We start from the raw sequence: 21,844 nt of genomic DNA on the forward strand, positions 1-21,844 counted from the left end.
CGATGGCCAGCGACTTCAGATTTGTGATTGTGGATGGGGTTGTTCTGCGACTTTTAACTTGTCTCTGAGGATTAACATAGTTGTTCTGAACCACCATGCTTGCCACTACTTAGAATGCGCGTTTTTCACCTGAGAACTGAAAGAAAATGTACGAGAGTTGCCGCGATGTCTAGTAACTTCTGAAAGTCGTCTGCTCACGCCGATGCACTAGCGCGCGCAAAAGCAGACGATTTCTGTATCCTATCACAGACTTACCCGCAGGGCGACGTGGCCGTTCTTATTGTTGCCAACACAGATCGCGGCATGCTCTGCAATCTTTATCAATTTAATTCGGTTATTTAATAACTGTGGCGTGTTTTGTCGGGTAAATTAGCAGTATTTCATTTTCAACAGAGGGCAATTGAATGGTACACTTTATGAAAGGGGCAGGGGGTACGAGACCGTCCCTTTAATGCACCCCTGTCCACAGCAGCAGTCCTTGCTGCAGTGACTACACACTGGTGAATGTGTACAAGGATAGTACAACAGTTGGAGAAATTTGCTCAGATACAGTGTTGACTGTTTGTGCTGCACCATAGAGGTCTAGAATTGACCAGTTGCAGTGCTGCCATCTGCGTCCATAAAATTCTAACAGGAAGGATAACTCTCCCCTGCGGTCTCCTCAACAAGCTTCTCGAATCTGTGTTGATATACAGTGTGACCAGCAGCCACATTGTAGTTTCTTTGTGGCACAACACAATGTGTAAGAGGAGAGATCGGTACAGAATTTTTGGACCTTTCATGGTCAACCAGCTTATCGGATGTTTCGCTAGTGCTTTTTCCAGTACTGTTGATGCTAATGACAATGTTGATGCTGTTACTGATGCAGATGTTGGTAGTCTAGACTGCCAATGCTATTCAGTCATTGTCTTCACATTACACATTTACTGGATTAACACTTTTTCCACTTGACGTAGGTGAAACACCTTTATTGCCCACATTTAGAAGTAAAATGTTGGGAAATGCTTCAAGCATTGAAGCCTAAGCATGTAAATTTGTGAGCTCCTACGCATGCCCACGTGAGCTGTTGCGCATGCGTTGCACTGATAAAATAGTCAGAAATATAGCGCTCGATTCTACAATGCCTCCAGTTTTCGGGAGAGAGCATGGTCCGAGAGACCAAGCTCGAGTTGAAGCCAAATGAAAAGCGAGCTTGAGTTGAAATGTTTACAAGAAATGGAGTGGTCCTTTCCAGAAACTGCCTGAAATATCACAAGTGGGGATGCATTAGCTGAATGAGGCATTTGACAGTGTCCATAGTTTTGTCAGAAACATTGGCCAGTGAATGTAGTATGCAGTGAATGCTTGCAACTGTCTTGCTCTTGGCATTGGATTGATACCAACGCTTTGCAAGAGCTACAAGAGCACTGCATGGGCCACATTCTTAAGCCTGGTCCCAGCCCAAGCCCGGCATTCCTTTGCCCGCCTGGCCCAAGCCCAAAGAATTTCTAGGTTTATGGGCCCAGACCCCAGCCTGAGAAATTTATAGGCTACCCCGTCGGACCCTGCCCGCTCCATTGCAGCGGGCTGGAAAAGTTTACCGCTGCTAACTAACAGTGGGGTAAGACAGGCTCGAACCTGACCTGGGCCCAGCAGTGCCCGGGTCTGGCCCAGGTCTGACCCGAGCCCAGCCCAGCTCTGCAAAAAGGCTTTGCCCCTTTTAGGCTTGGGCTTCCAGGCAAGCCCGAGACCGTTCAGTGCATTAACAGCTACGGCCAGACTTATTTCATTCCCTGTTTATTATGGTTCTTGCTAATAATAGCTATTGGCCTGTTCCTTCTTTCATGCTTCCTACTTGAACCTTTCAGATATCGTTTTTCATGACAGTAACACTGCTTCAGATGTGAGCCCAGCAATTTCTCCAAAGCCTCAGAATGATATTGCCCCTACAAGTGTAAGTATGGTTATATTTGTTGTAGACAAAACTTCCCATCCCATATAATGTGCATTGCTCAAGAGGTGTTCTTGCTAAAAGATGCAAACTTAATTTCCATTAAGATACGTTTGCTAAATCAGGCTGGAACTGCTCTTCTTAAGGAGCAGAGATATGCAAAAAATTATCCAGTATTAGGGGTAAAATAAATCATCTGGATGTGCATATGCCTCAATCTTAGGGTAAGAAATAAGGATGTAAAAATTCTTACAGAGCAAACAGCTTTCCCACTTTTTACAACGTAACGTGAAATTCTGCATCGAAAATTTATTGTCTAATTAATAGAGGTGTGCGAATATTCAGAATTCAAAATACAAAGCTAATATTTGCGATATTCTACTATTCGTATTTGAAAATTTGATATTCGAAGTTTTGGAATATTCATAAAAGTTATTAATAAAAGAATATTAGATTTGTTGTCTAGTACCATAGCAGTTTATTACAAAGTATTTGCAGGCTGCGCTCTGAAATTTGTACGTTACGGTAACAGTGATTAACATGTCTGGTAGAACAGCTGCAAAGCGACACGCGGAGCTTTCAGGGTACGCTCACCTGTGAATGCGTCGCTACACATTCAGAAACAGAAACAGAAACTAGTACACAGTTGTGTGCAGCTGCCACTTTAAAGTCCGTCCCAGCCAAAAATGAGACCACACTGTGCTTCATGCATCAACATAGTCCTGGCTTTAATGGATTGCCAACAAACTCTCAACATTTGCGTCTTGAACGTGTATTTTTGGGGGTTTCGATTTGTCGTAGTCAGCGATATACAATAGAATCATGGTCACGTGCGATGACTGCGATAATCGAGGAGTGGCATGTGACAATATTTTGACATAGTTTCTCTCACTGCGGCACTGTGTGTTGAAAGTTCCAACCAGGACAACAATAACGTGAGAAGCATTCGGTGAGAGCAAAGTGAAGAAGCGGAAAGTGAGAGCAGATTCTGCAACCATCGCAAATCTTTCATAACTAGTACATAACACCATATTTATTCGCATAATTTGCACAATTTGATGTGCGCAAATTTCGTGGGAACATTTGAAGAATGATTTTCAAAGGACGTGATACCCCAAATTTTAGTACACACTAAAACCTCGTCAATTCGGATCTCACGGGGCCTACGACCAACGTCTGAATTATCTGAATGTCGAAATAACGAAAGGACAACAAAATGCCAGTGATATCTGCCTATGTGAACACAGGTTTACTTAGAAAATGAAATAAAATAAATAAAACTGCATAATCATTGTTTGCTTCCGGGACAGAATTTACGCATTGAAAATACTTGTCGCGGATAGGTGCTCATGCGCCTGAACGCTGTCGGGTGTGCCGCTGCAAAAGTCCTCGAGGATGGCAAGAGCATCTGCGGCAAAACGTTCTGTTTCTCCCATTCACATTCGTCATCCTATGCAGCATTTGACGTGTTGATGCCCGGGGCGTCATTGATGATTTTGTCCTCCGTCAACAGTTCGCCGACACCGTCCTCAATTGCAAAGTAATCCGAAAGCTGCACCACAGCAGGCAGGATGCTATCAAAACGGTGATCGCCGTCCTCGTCTACGTCGACCTTTTCGCCTCACGCCTCGCAGCTCGCTCAGTACACAAAACCGCAGTACTGAGAGCAGTTTCATGAGACCACAGAGGCCAGACACGCAAAGACATACGAACACGTGTTGATGGTCTTTATGCAGAATGCCAATACCGAGGGACAGACACCACGCGACACCAATGATCATGGTGGTGGCGATGGGTGCTTCATCAGTTGACTTCGCTATTGTTTACAGGCGCCACCACTCGAATGGGCTTGTCAGATTTCCGCAACTTCGCTCTGTTGCCCTGTGAGCGAATGTCGGGGGCGCCGGATTATCTGTAATCGCTCTAAATGCTCCTGAGTCAGCGAGCGTCCATCCATATACTTTTGTATGCATGAGCGCCTGGACTGCGCAGACTGTCCAAATTATCATGATTTCAAATTATCAGGGGTCAAATTAACGAGGTTTTACTGTACCAGTCACGGGCTCCCGGTAGAGTTGGTATTGGAGTTATGACTGCAATGCACTATTGCGGAAGTGCTACTGTGCCCACTAGTCAACCAGCCACAGCTAGTAGCAATGAACCCAGGCTCTCTACCGCTCATCGTACCAGTAAAATTGACAGCTGTGCTGCTATGCTCCAGCTGTGGTGGTTCCTTAGTGGCGAATTGCTGTTGGAAATTGCCACAAAGTGCACTCAGAATCAAAAGTATGCTGGTATGTCTACCAAATTTGCCATTGTCACATTATGTCTGTCCAAGATTTCTGTCTCCGTCTGTATTGTAATTTGAGTGACAGCATTACTCATCGTCAGTGGGCCATCATCCAAACAGTCATAAACAGTGCATAAACGGAGCAAAAGCAGTCTAACCTTTGTAGCACTGACGGTGTTGGCATAGGTTGTGAAGTGGGTATGCGTGGAGGGCCCTGCAAAAATCACGTGGCAAACAGAGACCAGTCGCTGAGAGGTGCCGGGTCTGATAACCGTGTGTGAAACTGTTGTGCATTCTCTTTTATCAGCATCCCTTGTATCAAGCTAGGGGTGCGTAAGGGGTGAGATTGTGCAAATTATGAGAGGAAATATGGTTGCAGTATGGAGGAATCTGTTGGCAGCTACTGCATAATGCGGTCCCCATCAAATGGTTGCCTACCTTTTTCAGTTTCCTACACCAACAATCTCTGTATCAGCTCCACCAAGTCCGTGCAAACACAGGACAACAAACGGCCCGTCAGTAGCAGCAGCATCAAACTATGGGCCAGGTTATGCACCCAGCACGGTGTACCAGACAGCAACAACGTACAGACGTCAGCAATACCCAACACTGCCCGTCAGTACTTCGGGGTTTGAGTCCACCAACAACACTTCACTCCTGAGGTCGCCCTACAAAAACAGGTGTGTTGACGCATGATGCATTTGTTTGTTTTCAGATGCAGTGCTTAGCATTAGGGATAAGCTCTGTAGCTACAACTACATTCCCATAAATAATAATGAAACGAAAGTATGGATGAATGGAACAATACAGTCACCTTTGGTTTGGTTGGTTTCTTATATGTGCAATAATAATCTTTAGGTAATTGAAACATACCGGTACTGTTCTGTGCACTTTGGATAAACGAGATTAAGTAGATGTGCTGAAACTTAGACGTGAAAAACTACAGTACCTAGGGTTGCCACCTTTCGGAGTGAAAAATACTGGCTGGGGAGAGGAGGTGGAATAGATGGAAAGGAGGAAAGGCTCGTGGGAAAGAAAAAGTGGGTGAGGGACGTTCTAGCTGGCTCGACACAACCACCAACAGCTTTGCACAACCACTGCTCTTGACCCCTCCGAACACAAGATGTAATGAATAACAATGAAAATAATAATAACAATGAATAATCATAATAATGAACAACTAAGAAAACAACTGGTGACTGTGGAGTTGGGTCTGTGCTCCAGATTTATTCAAGCTGTAGTGGAATGTTGAAGGAAAAACCCCGTAAAAGCCCCTAGGAAAGGGCTTGAGCCACAAATACCGGCAAAAGGCTGCCGGTATCACATTCGTACTGGCAACCGTCAGAACACTCAAATAACCGGCCTGGTGGCAACCCTAACAGTACCCCAATGAAACAGTCATGTCCAGTACAATCAGTCTTCCTTCCAGTCACTACAGTAAAACCCGCGGATAACGATATCTCGTGTAACGATATCCCTCGTAAAATGATGGTTTATGATTTTATCGTCAAAATATACATTGTTTGTATGGGGAAACGACCCGCGTACAACGATGGAGACCGCAGTTCCGAGTGCTCGTGTAACGATGTTGGATGCTGTCTCGTGCGCGTAACCTCGCTGATAAGATTCAATATCTCGATGATACGAATCTCACGGGGTAGACGAAAAATTCTTATCATCCAAAATTCGTATAAAAAGAATTAAACCAAAATAGAACTTGAGGCAAGAAAATAGGCAGCGACTGTTCATTTTCCAATACTGTCAGTGAAAGAGGTCGGTGGTAACGCTTTTGTGTCTCCGTATTTGGCCAATGCTGCTCAAATTTGCGTGATGATTCAAAAGGCCCAGCACGTGCTTTCCACCCACGAGTCGCACGACAGTGTTCTAAAGCGAGCTTCTCCTAAGGCACGCAGGCGTTAGGTGAAGCGGACTTGCGGAATGGGGACGCGTAATGTTGCCAGAAGTTGTCCTGATATGTTCCCTGGTTCCCTCCACAAGTTTTCCCAAGCCAGTGCGATGTTACACAGCTTCGAGGTTTTTTTAGCATCTGTTTCTTTTTCTTTTGCCACACGCAGGGTGGCGCGCAACTTTTTGGGACACGCTATTTAGGTCAACCCTCGTTTAACGATGTACCCCGTATAACGATGGAATTTGCGATTACTGTCAATATCATTATACGCGGGTTTCACTGTAGTATCGTATCATATCGTGCCATGCCAATGTCGTGGCTGACCACATTAGACTTGCGTTAGCGTGTACCTTGATGGTGTCACTTGAGAAATAATCATACAAAGGGCTTTCACTTGTGACAAAGTTCGAGATAATCGAGGAACATGATTGCAGCAGAAATTTAAAAACTCAATCAGGAGGAAGTCTGACATCCTCAAGGCAACGCTTTCACATGTGCATTAAACAACAAAGGAAAGATTCAGGGTGCCGTCATGTCCGCAAGCTTTGCTGCCTACTAAAAATTGGGTAAATAAACATGTGCACTAAATTCGTGCGAATTCAGGTGAAGAAACTATCAGTATGATAAATTCAGGGACAAATACACAATCAGCTACACAAACTAACTGTAGTGGTTTGGTACAAACTGTGACGTAACTGCATTTGCTGCAATACAAGTAAGTTAGTGCATTCCTACAGACATCCCAGTGAGGGCAATTTGCCGGGTAACTTTCGGGCTTCACCCTAAAGAGGCAACCTTCAATTCGGGGTGCAAATTCGGGGAAGAATCTGGTAAAACTCTAAAACTTCAGGCTCTATGAATGAGTAAACAAGTCCATTTCTGCTCGCTGTTAGGTTGTCGCACCGAGGAGAAAATACACTGCTCGCGTGTTCAGCAAACTGTTATGTAGACCTGCACTACCAGCGGTGCCGGTTAGCCAGTTTCAGTGGCTAGTCTTCAGAGTGAATTCCGGAGAATGAAGGCGAAATACTGGAAAGCCGTTCGCAAAGTAATCAGCCTCGTAGCTGAGATGAATTTTGACTTGTGAATTCTGAAGATTCTGCATACTTGCTCATATAATTCACCAAGGCAGTATAGCTTCTCTGCACATATATGTGGCACACTTGAACGATGAAATTAAGGTGTAAGCAAGTGTGGTTACACCAGGGCAATGCACTAACATGTTCGCTCGATGTAGGTTTGAGTCGGGCCTCAGCATCGAAGGCAGCAACTTGTACAGTGTCCAGACCCAAAGAACGAGCCAAGCGTTTGACAGCCAGGACGACATTCTTGCTGCCCCACCTCCTGAGCCTCAAGATCTGGGCCTCATCTGCAGGCATAACAGTCTCGAGAGCAACCGTAGACACTACAGGCGACATAGAGCTTCTCCTGCTACAGTCACACACACGAGAAACAGCGAACCAGCATCTACGAGCCCCTCTTGGTCCCAGCCCCCTTCTCCCATGTCCACAGCTGCACCCATCAATGTGTCTCATGCAGAGATCTCGCGCAGTGCGAGCCTGGAAGCGTCGCACGCGGGTCTGCCAAACGTTGAAAAACCACGCGGTCTGGAATCTGCATCCAGAACAAACAGGTTGGGTGTGGACATCGATTTTGTGCAACCACCACCGCCTCATTTCCATCAGCAATACTGCACGGCATCGCCTGGGTTGGTGCGACGCGCTGTTCCGCCGTCTACTTCTTACCCCGAAGGCTTGCTGATGTGCAGTCAAGAACCCCCACAACAGCACATCCACATTGCGAGAAAAGCTTCGCTCAGCAAAGCCCACAGCGATGGGCATGTTGCGCTTCGTGCAGGTGATCATCCTGTGTCGTTCTTTGTTGGATCCTCGGAAATGCATCCCAAGTTTGGCTCACACGAGGGCCTTCCCCACAGAGTGAGCTCTCATGGGTCGTTTCGCCACGAAAGAAGGAAGCCCAACAGCGTTGGAAGCGACACCTCAATCAACACCCAAGATAGCATGAACGACGTGTCACTCCCAAAAATGACGGACGTTCCACCGTTGGTGATCAGTCCAGTAGGTCATGGCGGATCGTCCTATGGAAATCAGTTGCTCAACATGTGCCTGTCCTCTTCGAGACTGCTCCCACCCCAGTGCAGTGATACGTCATCGACGAAGTCGCGGGCCAAAGATTGGGTGGAAACTTCACTCGATTCGCCGCTTCCCGCTCGTAAGACTCCAACAGTGCCAGAGAGCTCTCCAGGGTACTGTTCCCCTGTTGCTGAAAACATGCCCGCTGTGATTGAGAGGGTGCACTCTCCTCCGCAGTGCTTCAGTGAGAAGCTGGCGTCCAGACCGTCGAGTCAGCAGAGTGTTGTGATGATGGACGCACCGTGTTCTCCGCCTCCTTTAGTTGCTCTTCAGCGGCCGGTCACGAGCGCAGTTGAGGTGAACGTGGTGACAATCGGCCACTTCCAACCGTACTGGGAAGAGACAAAGCCGTACGAGATGTCGGACTTCTACAAGTATAGTACCAAGCACCGTAAGCCATCTGGTAGCGATGGCCACGACGCTGTGGACAGTGCACGGAAAGAAAGTACAATTGCTGACGGTTCATCCGGTTCGAAGAATGTGAGGGAGCGCCACGTGGAACTTTCTCGAACTGCATCAGCAAATGCTGCGCAGTCTCTGATGTAAGTAAATACTGATTTTTTTTTTCAACACTGACTAGAACCCCCACAATATTACATCTTTGGGGAAGTCCAGTAAAGCTGCATTACTCAAAACATACGTTTTCAGCATAATATCCTTCAAGTATTTGCAAATTTCTTTGTGCAGTGTCATTTCTCGTGTGCAGAGAGGTGATTCCATCTCAACTCGGGCGAGGTTGTCCGCACACCATCAGTGATTTTTATTGAAAAAATATATGTTATACAAGAGATAAACTGATGTTCTGAGGCTGGAACAACATAGAGGGGACAGATACAAACAAAGCCTCAAATTGCCTAAGAAAGTGCCCCGAAAGTCGCTGGAGAGGAGCGTTAGCTTAGCTCAATTGGTAGAGCCCTGGACCGGCAATCCAGAAGATGTGGGTTCGATCCCTACAGCTGGCTAACCTTTTCAGTGACTTTCATCTTTCATATATGTTGTAGCCTGACTCAGATTGAGTGCAGTAAGAGCGTGACAAGGGAACAGCAAGTATTTTTTCTCTAGTTTCCATAGTCCTCAAGAAAAGAAATCGAGAAGAATACTTAGAATAGAATACTTAGAAGAATACAACGCACTTTTGCACATAGTCTCGGACTTTTTTTTTTGTGTCGTTGGTGCGCACAAATAAATAAATAAATAAATAGCAATTTTGGCATTTAATATCTTTCCAACGAAGGCGTTCGCGGCTTCGAATTTTTCGCACTGTCAGCTATGTTGGCTACTAGTGCGTGGGTTCAGTTTCGGCGGGAGTTTTGTTATTTTGCACCTAAAAATATGCAATGTTGGCGATGACGACTAAAATCGCTCATGTTCTTGCGCCTATTGCGGCACGTGTGTACAAGCTGGTGAAGCGAGAAAGGTCATGTAGCGGAGACTGAGCTTTATAAGTTGGTACCGAATTGAGGAGTCTAGGCCAGGTTGCTGTCATTCATGGAGGCGTCTGCAACACATGTCGTTTGAAAAAATGCGGTTTTTGAACGTCCATATCTAAAAAAAACCCACCTCAAATATTCTTAAAACTTTGTAGGCATGTGCTTCCATTATAGTATTTGAGTGTACAGAAATTAGAATGCTTTTTCCTTGCACAATAAAAGTTAGAGCGCGCCAAAGTTTAAGTGTCATACCGTGGTGCGTGTAATGTCAATGGAAGTGCTGTGAGAAGTTCACTCATCGATATTCGCATTTTTCTTGAGACACATGCCCATGGTACTTGTAGTCTACCCTAGGAGATGTCCTTCAGTTAGCCTGGAAGCATAGACAACGATTTCTGTGTTCGTCGGCGAGTACTTTGCCGTGTCAGGAGCCGCCGCTGTTGCTAATGAATAGAGGTGAGTGCGGGTAAGCAAACTTGGACCCGCGCCCGCACGGTACCCGCCCCCGCAAGAATTTAATCTGGTCGACCCGCATTGCTGTCTGTGTACTTGCACATAGATTGAGGAGTTATCCGTCAAAAAGAACTCGTTACAAGTTAAGTTACCGTGTGAAAAATGTAACTAAGTTAGTATAACAGCCTGTCTTCAGTCTGTAGTCTTCAGCCTGAAATGTAACTTGCAGTTACTGAGTTACTTAAAAAAAAAACGAGTTACTTCTGACACGAATTAGCATTACGCACGTGTAGCGCGTGTGAGCAGTTGAGGTAGACCTTGAGTTACCTGCAGAGGAATGCGACACGCTTAGATCGTCTTCGTCCAACGTTGGACCATCATCTGTCATTGGAACGTCATATCCAACAATGGACCTCTCCCTGTTTGTAAACAAATGACTTCATAGTGTTCGACAGCGCCACAAATTTGGTAGAGTTGAACTACAGTAAAGCCTCGTTAACTCGAACTCGCTTATCTCAAAATATCGGTTATCTCGAATATTTTTTGCGTCCCGATCCATGTCCGAATGCTTCCTATATATTTGGGCCCTTTTAAGTCTAAGCTTTTTTTTGCCCGAGTACGGATATCTCGAAATCCCATCACCGGTAGGTCAGCGTACCTACGGCTGATAACGTGCATTCTTCGGTCCCCCAGGCTAGGTCAAGGTCAAAGCCTTTCAGTCCTAGTGACTCACGGCTCACGCGCCGCTAGCTGTGGCAGGCAGACAGCACTCGCCTTTCCACTCAACGTTACTCCTCCTCCTCCTCCTCTGCAGTCGTCCGAGCATCTCTTCGCTTTGTCCTTCGCGGCGCCATGATGGCTAAACAACACGCATGAAAGTCCCTGACTTTGGAGCGGAAGGTGGCACTTATCAAAGGCCTGGTAGCAAGTTCATCAAGCCAATAGCATGAACTGTTTCATACATGCGGGTTTCTGGTCTTCCATCGCCGTACCGGAGCCAGCAGGCCACTTCAGTGGCTGTGATGAATTGTGCAACGACGTGATGCGCCTCGCATGTTTTGGGGAGAGTGACTTAGGACTTGAACATCGAGGACTATGCGCTTTATGACGGCGATGTTCCAGTAACGGTGAACTGAGTGATACAGAAATCGTCGAGAGTGGCCGCGGTAGTGACGTGCCGGGAGGAGCGTCTCGTGCGTTGCACTGAAGTGCTTGAAGATGCTTTCTTGTTCACAGACGCAAATGCCAAGCAGATTGCTACTATTACGGAGTTATTCAGTCTCAGATGATGTTAAAAAATAAATGGCTTCGAAATTGTTTACGAGCCCTATTACTGTAGGATCGCTTTTCTTTTTTTTTACGTTTCATAACATAGCGCATTGTGGTAACATCGTGGCAACGTAATTTTCGCTGTTCGCTTAACTCGACACCCCGCTTATCTCGAAATTTTTTCCGGTTTTTACGACTTCGAGTTATCGGGGCTTTACTGTACGCTCGAAGCTAGAGGTGAACAAGATCGCGCCCGAAAGCCACGGTCTCGAGGGGATTCGATGGTGCCTGAAAGGGACGCGACCTTCGGTCTTACTTTTCTTTCAGTAGGAGGCAGCGAACAAGTGTCGATTCGTGGAACCCAGCCCTTCCGCTTCCAATTTGTTTCAGTTTCAGTCTGTCTACCAACGTCATGATGACGTTTCTCTGGTGGAGTTGTGTATTCGAACGCTTTGCATCTTACTCCCTGTGGGCGCACAATGGTTCTGCTTCATTTCAATGGCAGCGGTTCTTACTTCCTGAATCAAATACTGTCATTGATTGAATATCATGTTTTATGGCAAAAAAAATGCCAAGAAGGAACCGGAGAGAAAGCAAGAAAATATGTGCACGTGAGTGAAAAGCGAATTAAAAGTAACTTGGAACTTAACTTAACTTACTTTGGCAAAGTTACCTGAAAAAGGAACGAGTTCCTCTGAAAGTTGCCACGGCGCAAAAGTACCGAGTTAAGTTACAAGTTACCAAAAAAAGGAACTTAGTTACAGTAACGAGTTACCTCGAACTCTGTACTTGCATTGAGACCCGCAGGGGGAAGTGTTCCTCGTCCACTTTACCGCTGTTTTCTAACAGTGGAAATGCTGAGTGTTGGCTACGTGTCTCAGATGGCTTCAGTCGTATGCCAATAAAACTGCAATTCAACAGAGAGCCATATATGTCCGCATTAATAATCGAACTCGCCCGCCAGCACTTGCCTGCTGCAGTCTGGCACATGGACTTATACTGACAGCAACATAGGGCACTGCTGAGCTCGGGTGTGACAGAGAGGGATCACTTAGTTCTCCATGGAGTGCAAGTAATGCGGGTATACCCGCATTACCCGCGGTTGCATTACGGGTACACCCGCATTTTACCCGCTACCCGCAGCGATCGCGAATTTCTACCCGCAAATCGTGACGATGTGCGGGTAACTGCGGGTACCCATGGGTATACCCGCTCACCTCTACAATGAACACCGAGGAGAGTAACAAGATTAGCCCCACCTGCACCAGAGCCATATCCACCTCAGATACAAAACCCAAGAGATGTTGATAAGTGAGTGGTTCCTCTACCTGTTGCCAGTATTGATTTCGTTTGGAACAGTTGTGTTTTGACACTGTTTCGACTCGCTGTTGCTTTGCCATCTGTATCTTCGCCATGGACATGAAGTTCAGTAAAGACTGTGTCTACTGTGTGAACTACATGAACAGGCACACACAGAAAATAAATTTTCAAAGGAACTTCGCCCATATATCTTCGGTGGATGATGCATTGCTGAGAAACGTTCTGATGTCTGAACGGTATTGTAACGTGCGCGAATCGGATTAACTTTGCCGCAGCTGTTAACGTAATCAGTGAAATGTAAATAAATAGTGACTCATCTTTGCTGGCATGGTCTAGAGAACTCGTTGTGACCGTAGAATTTTAATGCGTGTACTGCGCAAACAGTGACGCAGTGTCCTTGTGAAGCCATCGTGCTGCTTTCGACGTCCTGGGGAAACATTCGATTCTGTGTTCTCGTATAGCAGCACGAACAGCACGGGCGGCTATCAGAAGGCAAACGCGAATATCGACCAGTGAACTTCTTGCTGTGCTTCCATGGTCATTACACACACCACAGTCCGACACTGAAACTTTGCCGCGCTCTAACTTTTATTGTGCAAGGAAAAAACATTTGAATTTTCGTGCACTCAAATATCATATATGGAAGCATGTGCCTACAAAGTTTGAAGAATATTCAAGGTGGGGTTTTTGGATTTGAGCGTTCAAAAACCACATTTTTTTCAAATGTCACACGTTGTAGACACCACCATGCGTAACAGTAGCCTGGCCTAGACTCGCTGAGTCTCCGCTACGTGACGATACCCTTCTTCTTTCACCAGCAGGTACACAAGTGCCGCAATAGGCGCAAGAATATGAGCGATTTTCGTTGCTGCCGCCAACTTTGCGTACTTTTAGCTGTAGAGCAACAAAACCCCCGCCAGAACTGAACCCACACACTAGAAGCAAACACAGCTGACCGTGTGAAGAAAAAAAATCCAAGCCGTGAACTTGTTCATTGGAAAGATATTGAATGCTACAATTGCTGTGCCTGAAAGTGCGTCGGACCTGCCACATCCTTCCGGATTTCTTTTCTCGGGAACTACGGAAACCAGAGAAAAAATACTTGGTGTTCCATTCTCAATCTGAGTCAGGCTACAACATATATCTTTTCAATAAAAATCACTGATGGTGTCCGCGCCACCTTGCCTGAGTTGAGATGGAGTCACCCAGAGACATCTTAAGAATGCAGAGATGTGGACAATGGAATAAGATTTTATGAGAGATGTACCTGAGAGTCCTGTGGCCATAGTGAAAGATCCTCTATACCATTGTTGTGGTTGACTGATCGCATCCGTAAAGCGTAGTCTCCAATACCGTTTGAGATCTCGTGTCAGCTGGAAATTCTTGAATCAGTGCTAAGTTGAGCCAAAATTAGTCTGGACTGCCTGAGCAAGTTACTATCCTCCGTGAGATCAAACTGTGGGTGACGCTGTAGTGGAGCCGTAGTGTGGATTCTGCATGATCAGGCGCAGCACGCCCGTGCCTTTCTACGCGGTCAGCTTTGAGTTTCACAGGGTTTCTGGACTAATGCGAATATCAGTGTTTCATATAGAGTCAAACTGCGACCAGAACACGTTGAGGGAACATATCAGGACAGCTTCTGGCAACTTTACACGTCACCATTCCGCAAGTCGGCTTCACCTAACGCCTGTGTGCTTTAGGAGAAGCTCGCTTTACGACCGCGCAACTCGTGGGTATAAAGCCTGCTGGGCCTTTTGAATCATCTCGCGAATTTTGACAGCGTAGGCCAAAAACGAAGACACAAAAGCGTGACGACCGGCCTCTTTCACTAACAGTAACGGAAAATGAACAGTCAGTGTCTATTTTCTTGTCTCAATTTTTATTTGGGTTTAATTATTTTGATACGATTTTTTCCGCGACTATCCTTGCATTTGCTAACCAAGAGTGATGGAGGCTTTGCCTCCTGGATGCTGGCCAATAGGAGGACGCGGAGGGCAGGCACTTCCCAAACCTCTGCTCTCGCCCAAGAGATACTGCAGCGTTACCGTTGTCTCGCGTCTCGGTCCTGTACCCTGTACGCTCTGTACAGCCTGCCCCCATGAGGCAGGTTGCACAAGTGAGGTCCACGAATCCTGACTGCGCCCCACCCACGTGAAGAAGTCATCCCGTTGGACAAATGCCAGGAGGATGAACACCTGTTCTCTCTCTCCCCGCCTTTTATGACCCCCGTGGAACTGTCATCCGTGGTGCCGCGTCGGGACGAGAAACGCTCTTAAAAAGTTTGAAATTGGACATTTGCTTGCAAAGCTTGGTTGTAAAGGGCGCGAATTTCGCCCTCCCGACTTCAAAATCACTTCATTATTTCGGTACATTCATTATAAACGAATTCGTTATAAATGTCCGAAGTATACATTGAATATACAAGATACTACGAAGCATACAACCACAGTGAAAGCACGGCTCCAGCCACGCATCCACGCTACGGATAGTTCATGGAGCAGCCGCATGGTGGTGGTACTGTTCGATCTCACGGCAGATGGAGATAAAAGTTTCACATTTTATTTTACTGCCTTGTGGCTAATTGGGAATGTTGAAAGGCATTTCTTCTGTGTTGCACTTGATTGTAGGAAAGCCTGATGTAGTGTGTGTTTTTGTTTTGTTCTAAAAAACGGGGCAAAGAACTTGTTTTAAGACTTCACAGCTGCCTTTCTACATAGTTTGCCCTATGGGGATAAAAGTAAGAATGACATTTTTGTTGTATCCTCTTGCAGGTCTTCACCAGAAACTCAGCAGCCACCAAGTCTTGATGGCAACATGGGGCCGGACAGGTCCTCTGTTTCCGATGCATTCCAAGAAGAGACAATCGCCTGGTATGAAGACCAAGACTCTGCCACATTAGTGTGAGCTTTACTGGCAGCATTTTTTCTCATGTAAGTTCGACTTCGCCTTCATTTATTTTTTGCTCGTATGTTACACACCCACAAGGTGTGTACAGCATAACAGAAGGTGGGGTAACAGAGAGTAACAGCAGCAAGGTGTTATTAACAATATTGTACGTGTGATAATTTACGTCCTCTGGTTTGGTCACATATACATCTAGAACATCCATGCCATTGGCATGTACGTGAACTATGTGTTGGGTTCAGGTGTCAATGCTTACAATCAATTTTTTTTTCTTTTTCAGGTGCAGTGTGATAGAATATATAGTCATCTATTTTTGTACAAGTCTTTGACCCTCTGGTATTTGTCACATTTTTAGAAGCATCTTTGTACATACCTTTTTAGGGAAAATATATTTATTAAAAATTTTATGACCTTTATGACAAGTAAAGATTTTATTTGCGTACATCATGAGGCATGTGTCAGATCTGATAATTCCAGTTACTTATAGTAGGATGTACTATCGTTTTCTAATCAACCCACAGAGCCTTGTGGTTACTGTATTTTCTTGAATTCAAGACAGCCTCTGAGATCAGGGTACACGAATTAAGAAGAAAAAAGTGAACAGTGATTGGGAAGCAGTATGGCAGTTGAAAACAATGCATAATACCATTTATTCGTCACTGCTTTCTTTGCTGCTGTTTTTGTCATTGCTTTCTTCCCACAGCTCATTGTCCTCAGTTCCATCCAAAGCGTTAGACAAACTTTTTAAAAGCACACAATGTCATCAGGCACATTGCACCAAGCGTCCAGAATCCGCTGGTGCAATTGAAACCGCCTTGCTGTCTCTAATGCTACGTTCACACTACATAATCGAAAGCCATGAACGCGGGGAACTCGTTCACCACCTTTACAGCTTTCGCAACCCGCTCGTTCACACTGTGCTCCAAACGCCAGGAATGTCGGTACTACTGGCACTACCGTCCTCCGCTTCAAAAACTGATCCATTTCATTCTCCGAACTGTACTCAAGCTCCACATGTGTATGCATAACGTCGTTGTGATGATTCGAGATAACAATTGCAAAACACACATTTATTGCGTTTTGTACAGCAACCTGAAAAGCGATGTCCGCTAACAACGAAAAACGTTTTCCACAATTGCTTGGAACGCCATGCAGATCTAACTGTTCCACACTATTCGAAGCGCCCGCAGCGGCAACCATGGGCCGTTCTCCTCGCCAATAGTTGTACGGTAGAATCCCGTTCATTCGGAATCGCTTAAGTTGAACCTCCGGATAGTTCTAATCCTCATCCAGGTCCCGTCCAAGCCCCGTGTATTTCAATGGGGAGAAACTCTTGTTAATATGAACGGACGAGCGTATACTCCGCGTAATTCGAACCCCTCGTGTGTCGGACTGGAACGGGTCACAGCGCTCCCTATCTCTCTGGTTATTGACCTTCCATATGGTTCCCGACCTCTTTCCACATTTTGCGCTGTTCAAAGACTCTTTCATCTCTTTACGACAGCAAGGAGCTCATGCGAACGCTTGTGTTCTCCCTCCGTCTCCCTCTTCCTTCTCGCTTCTTCTTGAGGCTGTGAAGGGTGGAGGAGGTGCGTTCGGGTGCCCTCACTCGCTTTTATGACTTCGTGACTGCTATCAGTATCATTCTACAACCTGTTCACTGTCATAGTTTATTTCCTTAACCGTGTATTCACACGAGCGACATACTCACGGAAGATTCAAGAGGAAGAAAAAGCGAAAACACTGCTTACAGAGCCGAAGTTCCGTCCCGTGTTTTGTGTTGAGCATTCACACGGTGCGGACTACCGGGAGTGGCGTATTGCGCATTTAGCAGACGACGCCATCAGCGTCTTTTCCTGTCATCTGCTATGGAATATCTTGTGGCTGTGGCGCAGGATATTCCCCATGGTTAGCAGTGTACGTGAAGACACGACGCTGAGCGCTCACGCTCACGTGACATGAGGAAGCTATGACGTTTTTCTCATCTTCCGCTTCTGGGGGAATGTCGCTCGTGTGAATACACGGTAACTGGCATCATGTCAGCGGAGACGACGGCGTGGAGACTGAGCTCTTGGCTGACGTGGACATCATTGACGCCGCATGCACCAGCCGAACAAGACCAGAGCACTGTGCGGAGTCCAGCGACGAAGATTCGGATGACCCAAGCCACGAACCAGTGCCTTTAACAAGTTCATCTGATGTAGCATCAGTGCTGGATATGACAACACACTATTTTTCTTGTGAGGAAAGTGCGGACACTGCACTTGAACCTGCATCCAAATCGAAAGCGATCCCAACATTCCCGCTCTAGGAAACACTTGCAAGAGCAAATTACTGACTGCTTTCGACCCTGACTTGCTTTATAATTTCTGTAAGTGAATTCTTGTGACCATATAAGTCCCGTAAGTTGTAATGGCCGCGATGCTCTGACAGTTTTCTCCGCCGTAACATCGGATAGGCATCAGGAACATAAAGATGGTAGGGGCGGAGTTTGGCAAAAGTAACGATTTGAATTACGTCAATGTAAATGCGTCCTAAAGTGACACCAGTACCGTGAACGTATAACACGACTTGAAGTGCGTCGCAGTGCGTATGCACGCGCTCCCTGCGCCCAAGCCCCCTTCCAGGAGAGCGTCTCCCGTTAGTTCAAACTCCGCTTCATCCGAACAAATATCCCGGCCCCCTCGAGTTCGAATTAACGAGAGTCTACCGTACCATTTTATGCACCAGTGATAGTAAAGAGTTGACAAACATTGCTCATACCCGGCCAACATTTATTTCCGTACAACTGAAGCAGTGGCAAAACACGATAGCGCTCAATATGGCGCCACAGTAGCTGTGGACCTTAATAGAAAATAATTTGCATTAAAAAATTGGATACAGTGCAGGAAGTACATTATGCATTACTTTATACACCCGCCAACAGAAGATGCAGCATCACAACCGGGATTGCTACAACAGGTGACAACTTTCTTGGACTTGGTTAGCATTCGCCACATGGCAATAGTAATGGATTGGTCAGATTGGCATATTTATGCCTCGTGTCATCTCATAACAGTTGCGAGGGAAAATATATTACGCCTGGCATATATTTACACAAAACGTACTGTTTACAGCAACACTCTCAGATATGTGCCCTTACCAGACCAAAAAAAAAAAAAGCAATGTTACACCTATATACCGTGCTGTGTGGAATGTGTCTTCCTAAACAACATAAGAGATACGCTCGCGGAGGTATATCTCTGTCAGCAAATAATTTAATCCGCACATCGAGAGTGGGGCGTACAAGATGGTGGTGGTGCCACAGGGAAACTGGTTCACATTTTGTTAGTGTGAATATTTTGCGGGTGTGCTTGAAAAGCATGTCGAAGCATTCGAAGTATGTTGTCTCTTACCAGTGTTCTCGTAACATGATCAGTGTACAAGTGACAGTCTGAAGCACGCGGGCACAACATGTTGTGACTTGGCGGCGTCATGCACCCACCTAAGCCAATCACGTACATCTTTAGATTTGTTGGCGTAGTCCACCTGTAGGAGTTAACTCGTTGTGAAGTATAGGATGTTTGACTGTGAGTTACTGTGCTTGTTTGTGGTGGCATAAACTTTCAGTATTTGAAGCTCCAGTCCGAATTAAAGTTGCTCGGAGTCATGGTGCAATATGTTTCAATTAAATTTCTGGCCAGTTACTTAGAACTGAATTTTATTGCCAGCAATTTCCTTGCTGTGATGTCACAGTCGGCACTTCAAGTTTTTGTTCTGCCAAGCATGGTAGCACCAGAATTGAGAATAAACTTACTGTTATGTTTTCTCATATCTCGATTACCCTTATCTCAGTGGCCCACCCTCATGGCATCCTCAAAGGTGCAGCAGCCCGTGCTTATGTCTATGCCAGATATGAACATGTTCGCTTTTCTGTTCTATTTCCAAAAGTGCAAGATTCTGTTGAACAGTATCTTACATGGGGCATCTGCTTGTAACCCGGACTTGAACACTACTCTAGCCTTAAAGAAGTACTGAAGTGGTCCCCATAACTTAATGACTGCAACAAATAAAATGAGCAGTGAGAAAGAAAGGCGAGTGCAGGAGCAATGCCACCTAAATACCGAAGGCCTGCTTAATGCCTCCTGTCACTGATTCGCATATAAAGTCCACCAGTACCAGCAGTGAAGATGTCAGCCAATCACCGAAGACTTATTTGAAATCCAGGTTTTTTGTGGCGACCAGTGGCTGCCTGTGCGGTTGATGGTGGCTCGTTTCCTTAGCTACAGCCGCTGAAAGCAACGCCGTGATTGGTGGACTCTAAAAGGGAGCCTGAAAAGATCCTCAAAATCCCCTGCAAGGATCTTTAAGCGGGCACTGAACAGGTACACAAGGTGCACGCTTTTGTTATGGCCTTTTTTGTCATTGCCAACAGTGAATGTTTTCCCAACAAATTGTTGGCGGGAAAAAGTATAATTCGTCTACATCGACACGGTAGTCGCTGAACAATTTCGTGCCCATGCTCAGTCTTGCCAACAATAGCCATACACCATTTTGTCGTCGCACCCGATCGACCACTCCAAGCATGGGACACTCATGCAATAATTTATTGCAGGCTCGGGAAGTAAGGCAGATTCTAAACATCTTTCAACGTAAAAAAAACAAAACAAGATAGCGCATCCAAACCGTTCCAAATGTTCGCAGTGTTCCATTCCATGTGTGCACTATGGTTTCAGCGCTGTATTCCTCCTCGATGTCACCGCGAAGCTCCCACAGCAGGTACACCTAGTATAATACAGCTTGTCTCAACGGGACTCGTCATTGGTTAGGAGCCTGATATGGCCTCTATCTCCTGTGCCTGGAATGCAGCATTGCTACATGTGGGTACACATAGTCGAGTTCAACTTAAGAAGGAAAAGGAATCTAGTCAGTCGTCTACATACGCCGTTGGAGTTAAGGAGTGTGTTTCCTTAACTCCAACGGCGTATGTAGACGACTGACTAGCCGCGACTGACTGACTGAATAGCACGCCAGGAGAAATATTGCAGTGCCACCATGAGGGAGGGCTCGCATAGTGTCACGCAGCCAGTCTTCACAGCCAATACGAAAGCAGAGTGAGTGTGATGGGTTGCATTATCCGGCGGAGGAGGGAGAGTGACGTCTCTGTGCCCAGCTGTCCTATCTGCGGTGCAGTAATATTTTGAGAGCTGACGGACTAGATTTCTTTTCCTTCTTGCTGGTTGAGTTGGTAGCGTGTTCACCTTCTGATCCCGATATCGCGGGTTCGACCCCGGCCGAGAATGCCTGCAACTTGGTGCCAGGGTACAAGTTGCTTAGACACGCCGTCTTCTGCGAGGGACGTTAAATATGGGGTGCTGTGTGATGAGCTTTCATTGCACGTTAAAGAACCCTCAGGTGGGTAAAAGCAATCCACTGACCAACCGCTATGGCGTCGCTCATCATCTCGGATGTCTCGCGACGTAAAACCCCCAATTATTATTATTATCTTTTCCTTCTTAACTTGAACACCATTGTAGTGACGTAGCTTCATTCCAAGGTGGAGAATTGCATGGGTTCTGCTTTTTTTAATGGCATTGTTTCTTGATGGATGTGCTCGCTGGAACTGAAGGAATCATGTATTTGGATGTTGCTAGCCAAGTTCTTTCATGGAGAATGTTTGAAGAGCTGTTTAGTGCCCCTTTAATGCATTCCTAGGGCCTAATACATTAACCATGTGGAGTATTTTGCTAGAATAACCGACATCAACAAAGAAACCACGACCAGAAAAGTTAACTGCCTCGAGCTGACTGCTGCCAGCGTGGACACTACGAGTGATGTCAGAGGCAGGTGATCTTCCCCACTGGGGGACTGGAATGAGCAAATGTTGTGACTGACATCAGGTTGCTAGTAGACGGGCAGCCCCTCGCCACTGCCCCATGCAGATATGTGCATATGTTTCAGACAACGGTCATTCTCGAGCACCATTCTCTGATGACAACTGTTTGTGGTCCCTCAAAAATCCATAGACACCTCCAGAGTGCCCTCTTTAATACAATGTGGTCCACACATCCTCTACGGAACACCTAAACTGTGAAATGAGCGAGCGAAGCTGTCACTTGTAAAGAGGTATAAGTAGTATAAATACTTCAATTGCAAGTTCAATAATGCAGTGAAGCTTCCCATTATCGACACCTTTCCTAGACAGAT

The 21,844-nt window shown here is 46.0% G+C and overlaps 1 protein-coding gene across 5 annotated transcripts in view; it reads left to right on the forward strand.

The window, feature by feature from the left end:
• The window catches only part of LOC135388367 (FERM domain-containing protein 4B-like), a 78,649-nt gene extending 62,575 nt beyond the window's left edge, over window positions 1-16,074 (forward strand). For all 5 annotated transcript variants that reach the window (XM_064617890.1, XM_064617891.1, XM_064617887.1 and 2 more), the window contains 5 exons: window positions 1,848-1,933; window positions 4,668-4,900; window positions 7,367-8,824; window positions 15,526-15,684; window positions 15,939-16,074. In XM_064617890.1, the coding sequence (XP_064473960.1) occupies window positions 1,848-1,933; window positions 4,668-4,900; window positions 7,367-8,824; window positions 15,526-15,658 (1,910 nt within the window). In that variant the 3' untranslated portion in view covers window positions 15,659-15,684; window positions 15,939-16,074. The remainder of the gene's footprint in view (window positions 1-1,847; window positions 1,934-4,667; window positions 4,901-7,366; window positions 8,825-15,525; window positions 15,685-15,938) is intronic.
• The last annotated feature ends 5,770 nt before the right edge of the window (window positions 16,075-21,844 follow it).

This window comes from Ornithodoros turicata, chromosome 3, assembly GCF_037126465.1.
Source record: "Ornithodoros turicata isolate Travis chromosome 3, ASM3712646v1, whole genome shotgun sequence".
In the NCBI taxonomy this organism is placed as follows: Eukaryota; Metazoa; Arthropoda; class Arachnida; order Ixodida; family Argasidae; genus Ornithodoros; species Ornithodoros turicata.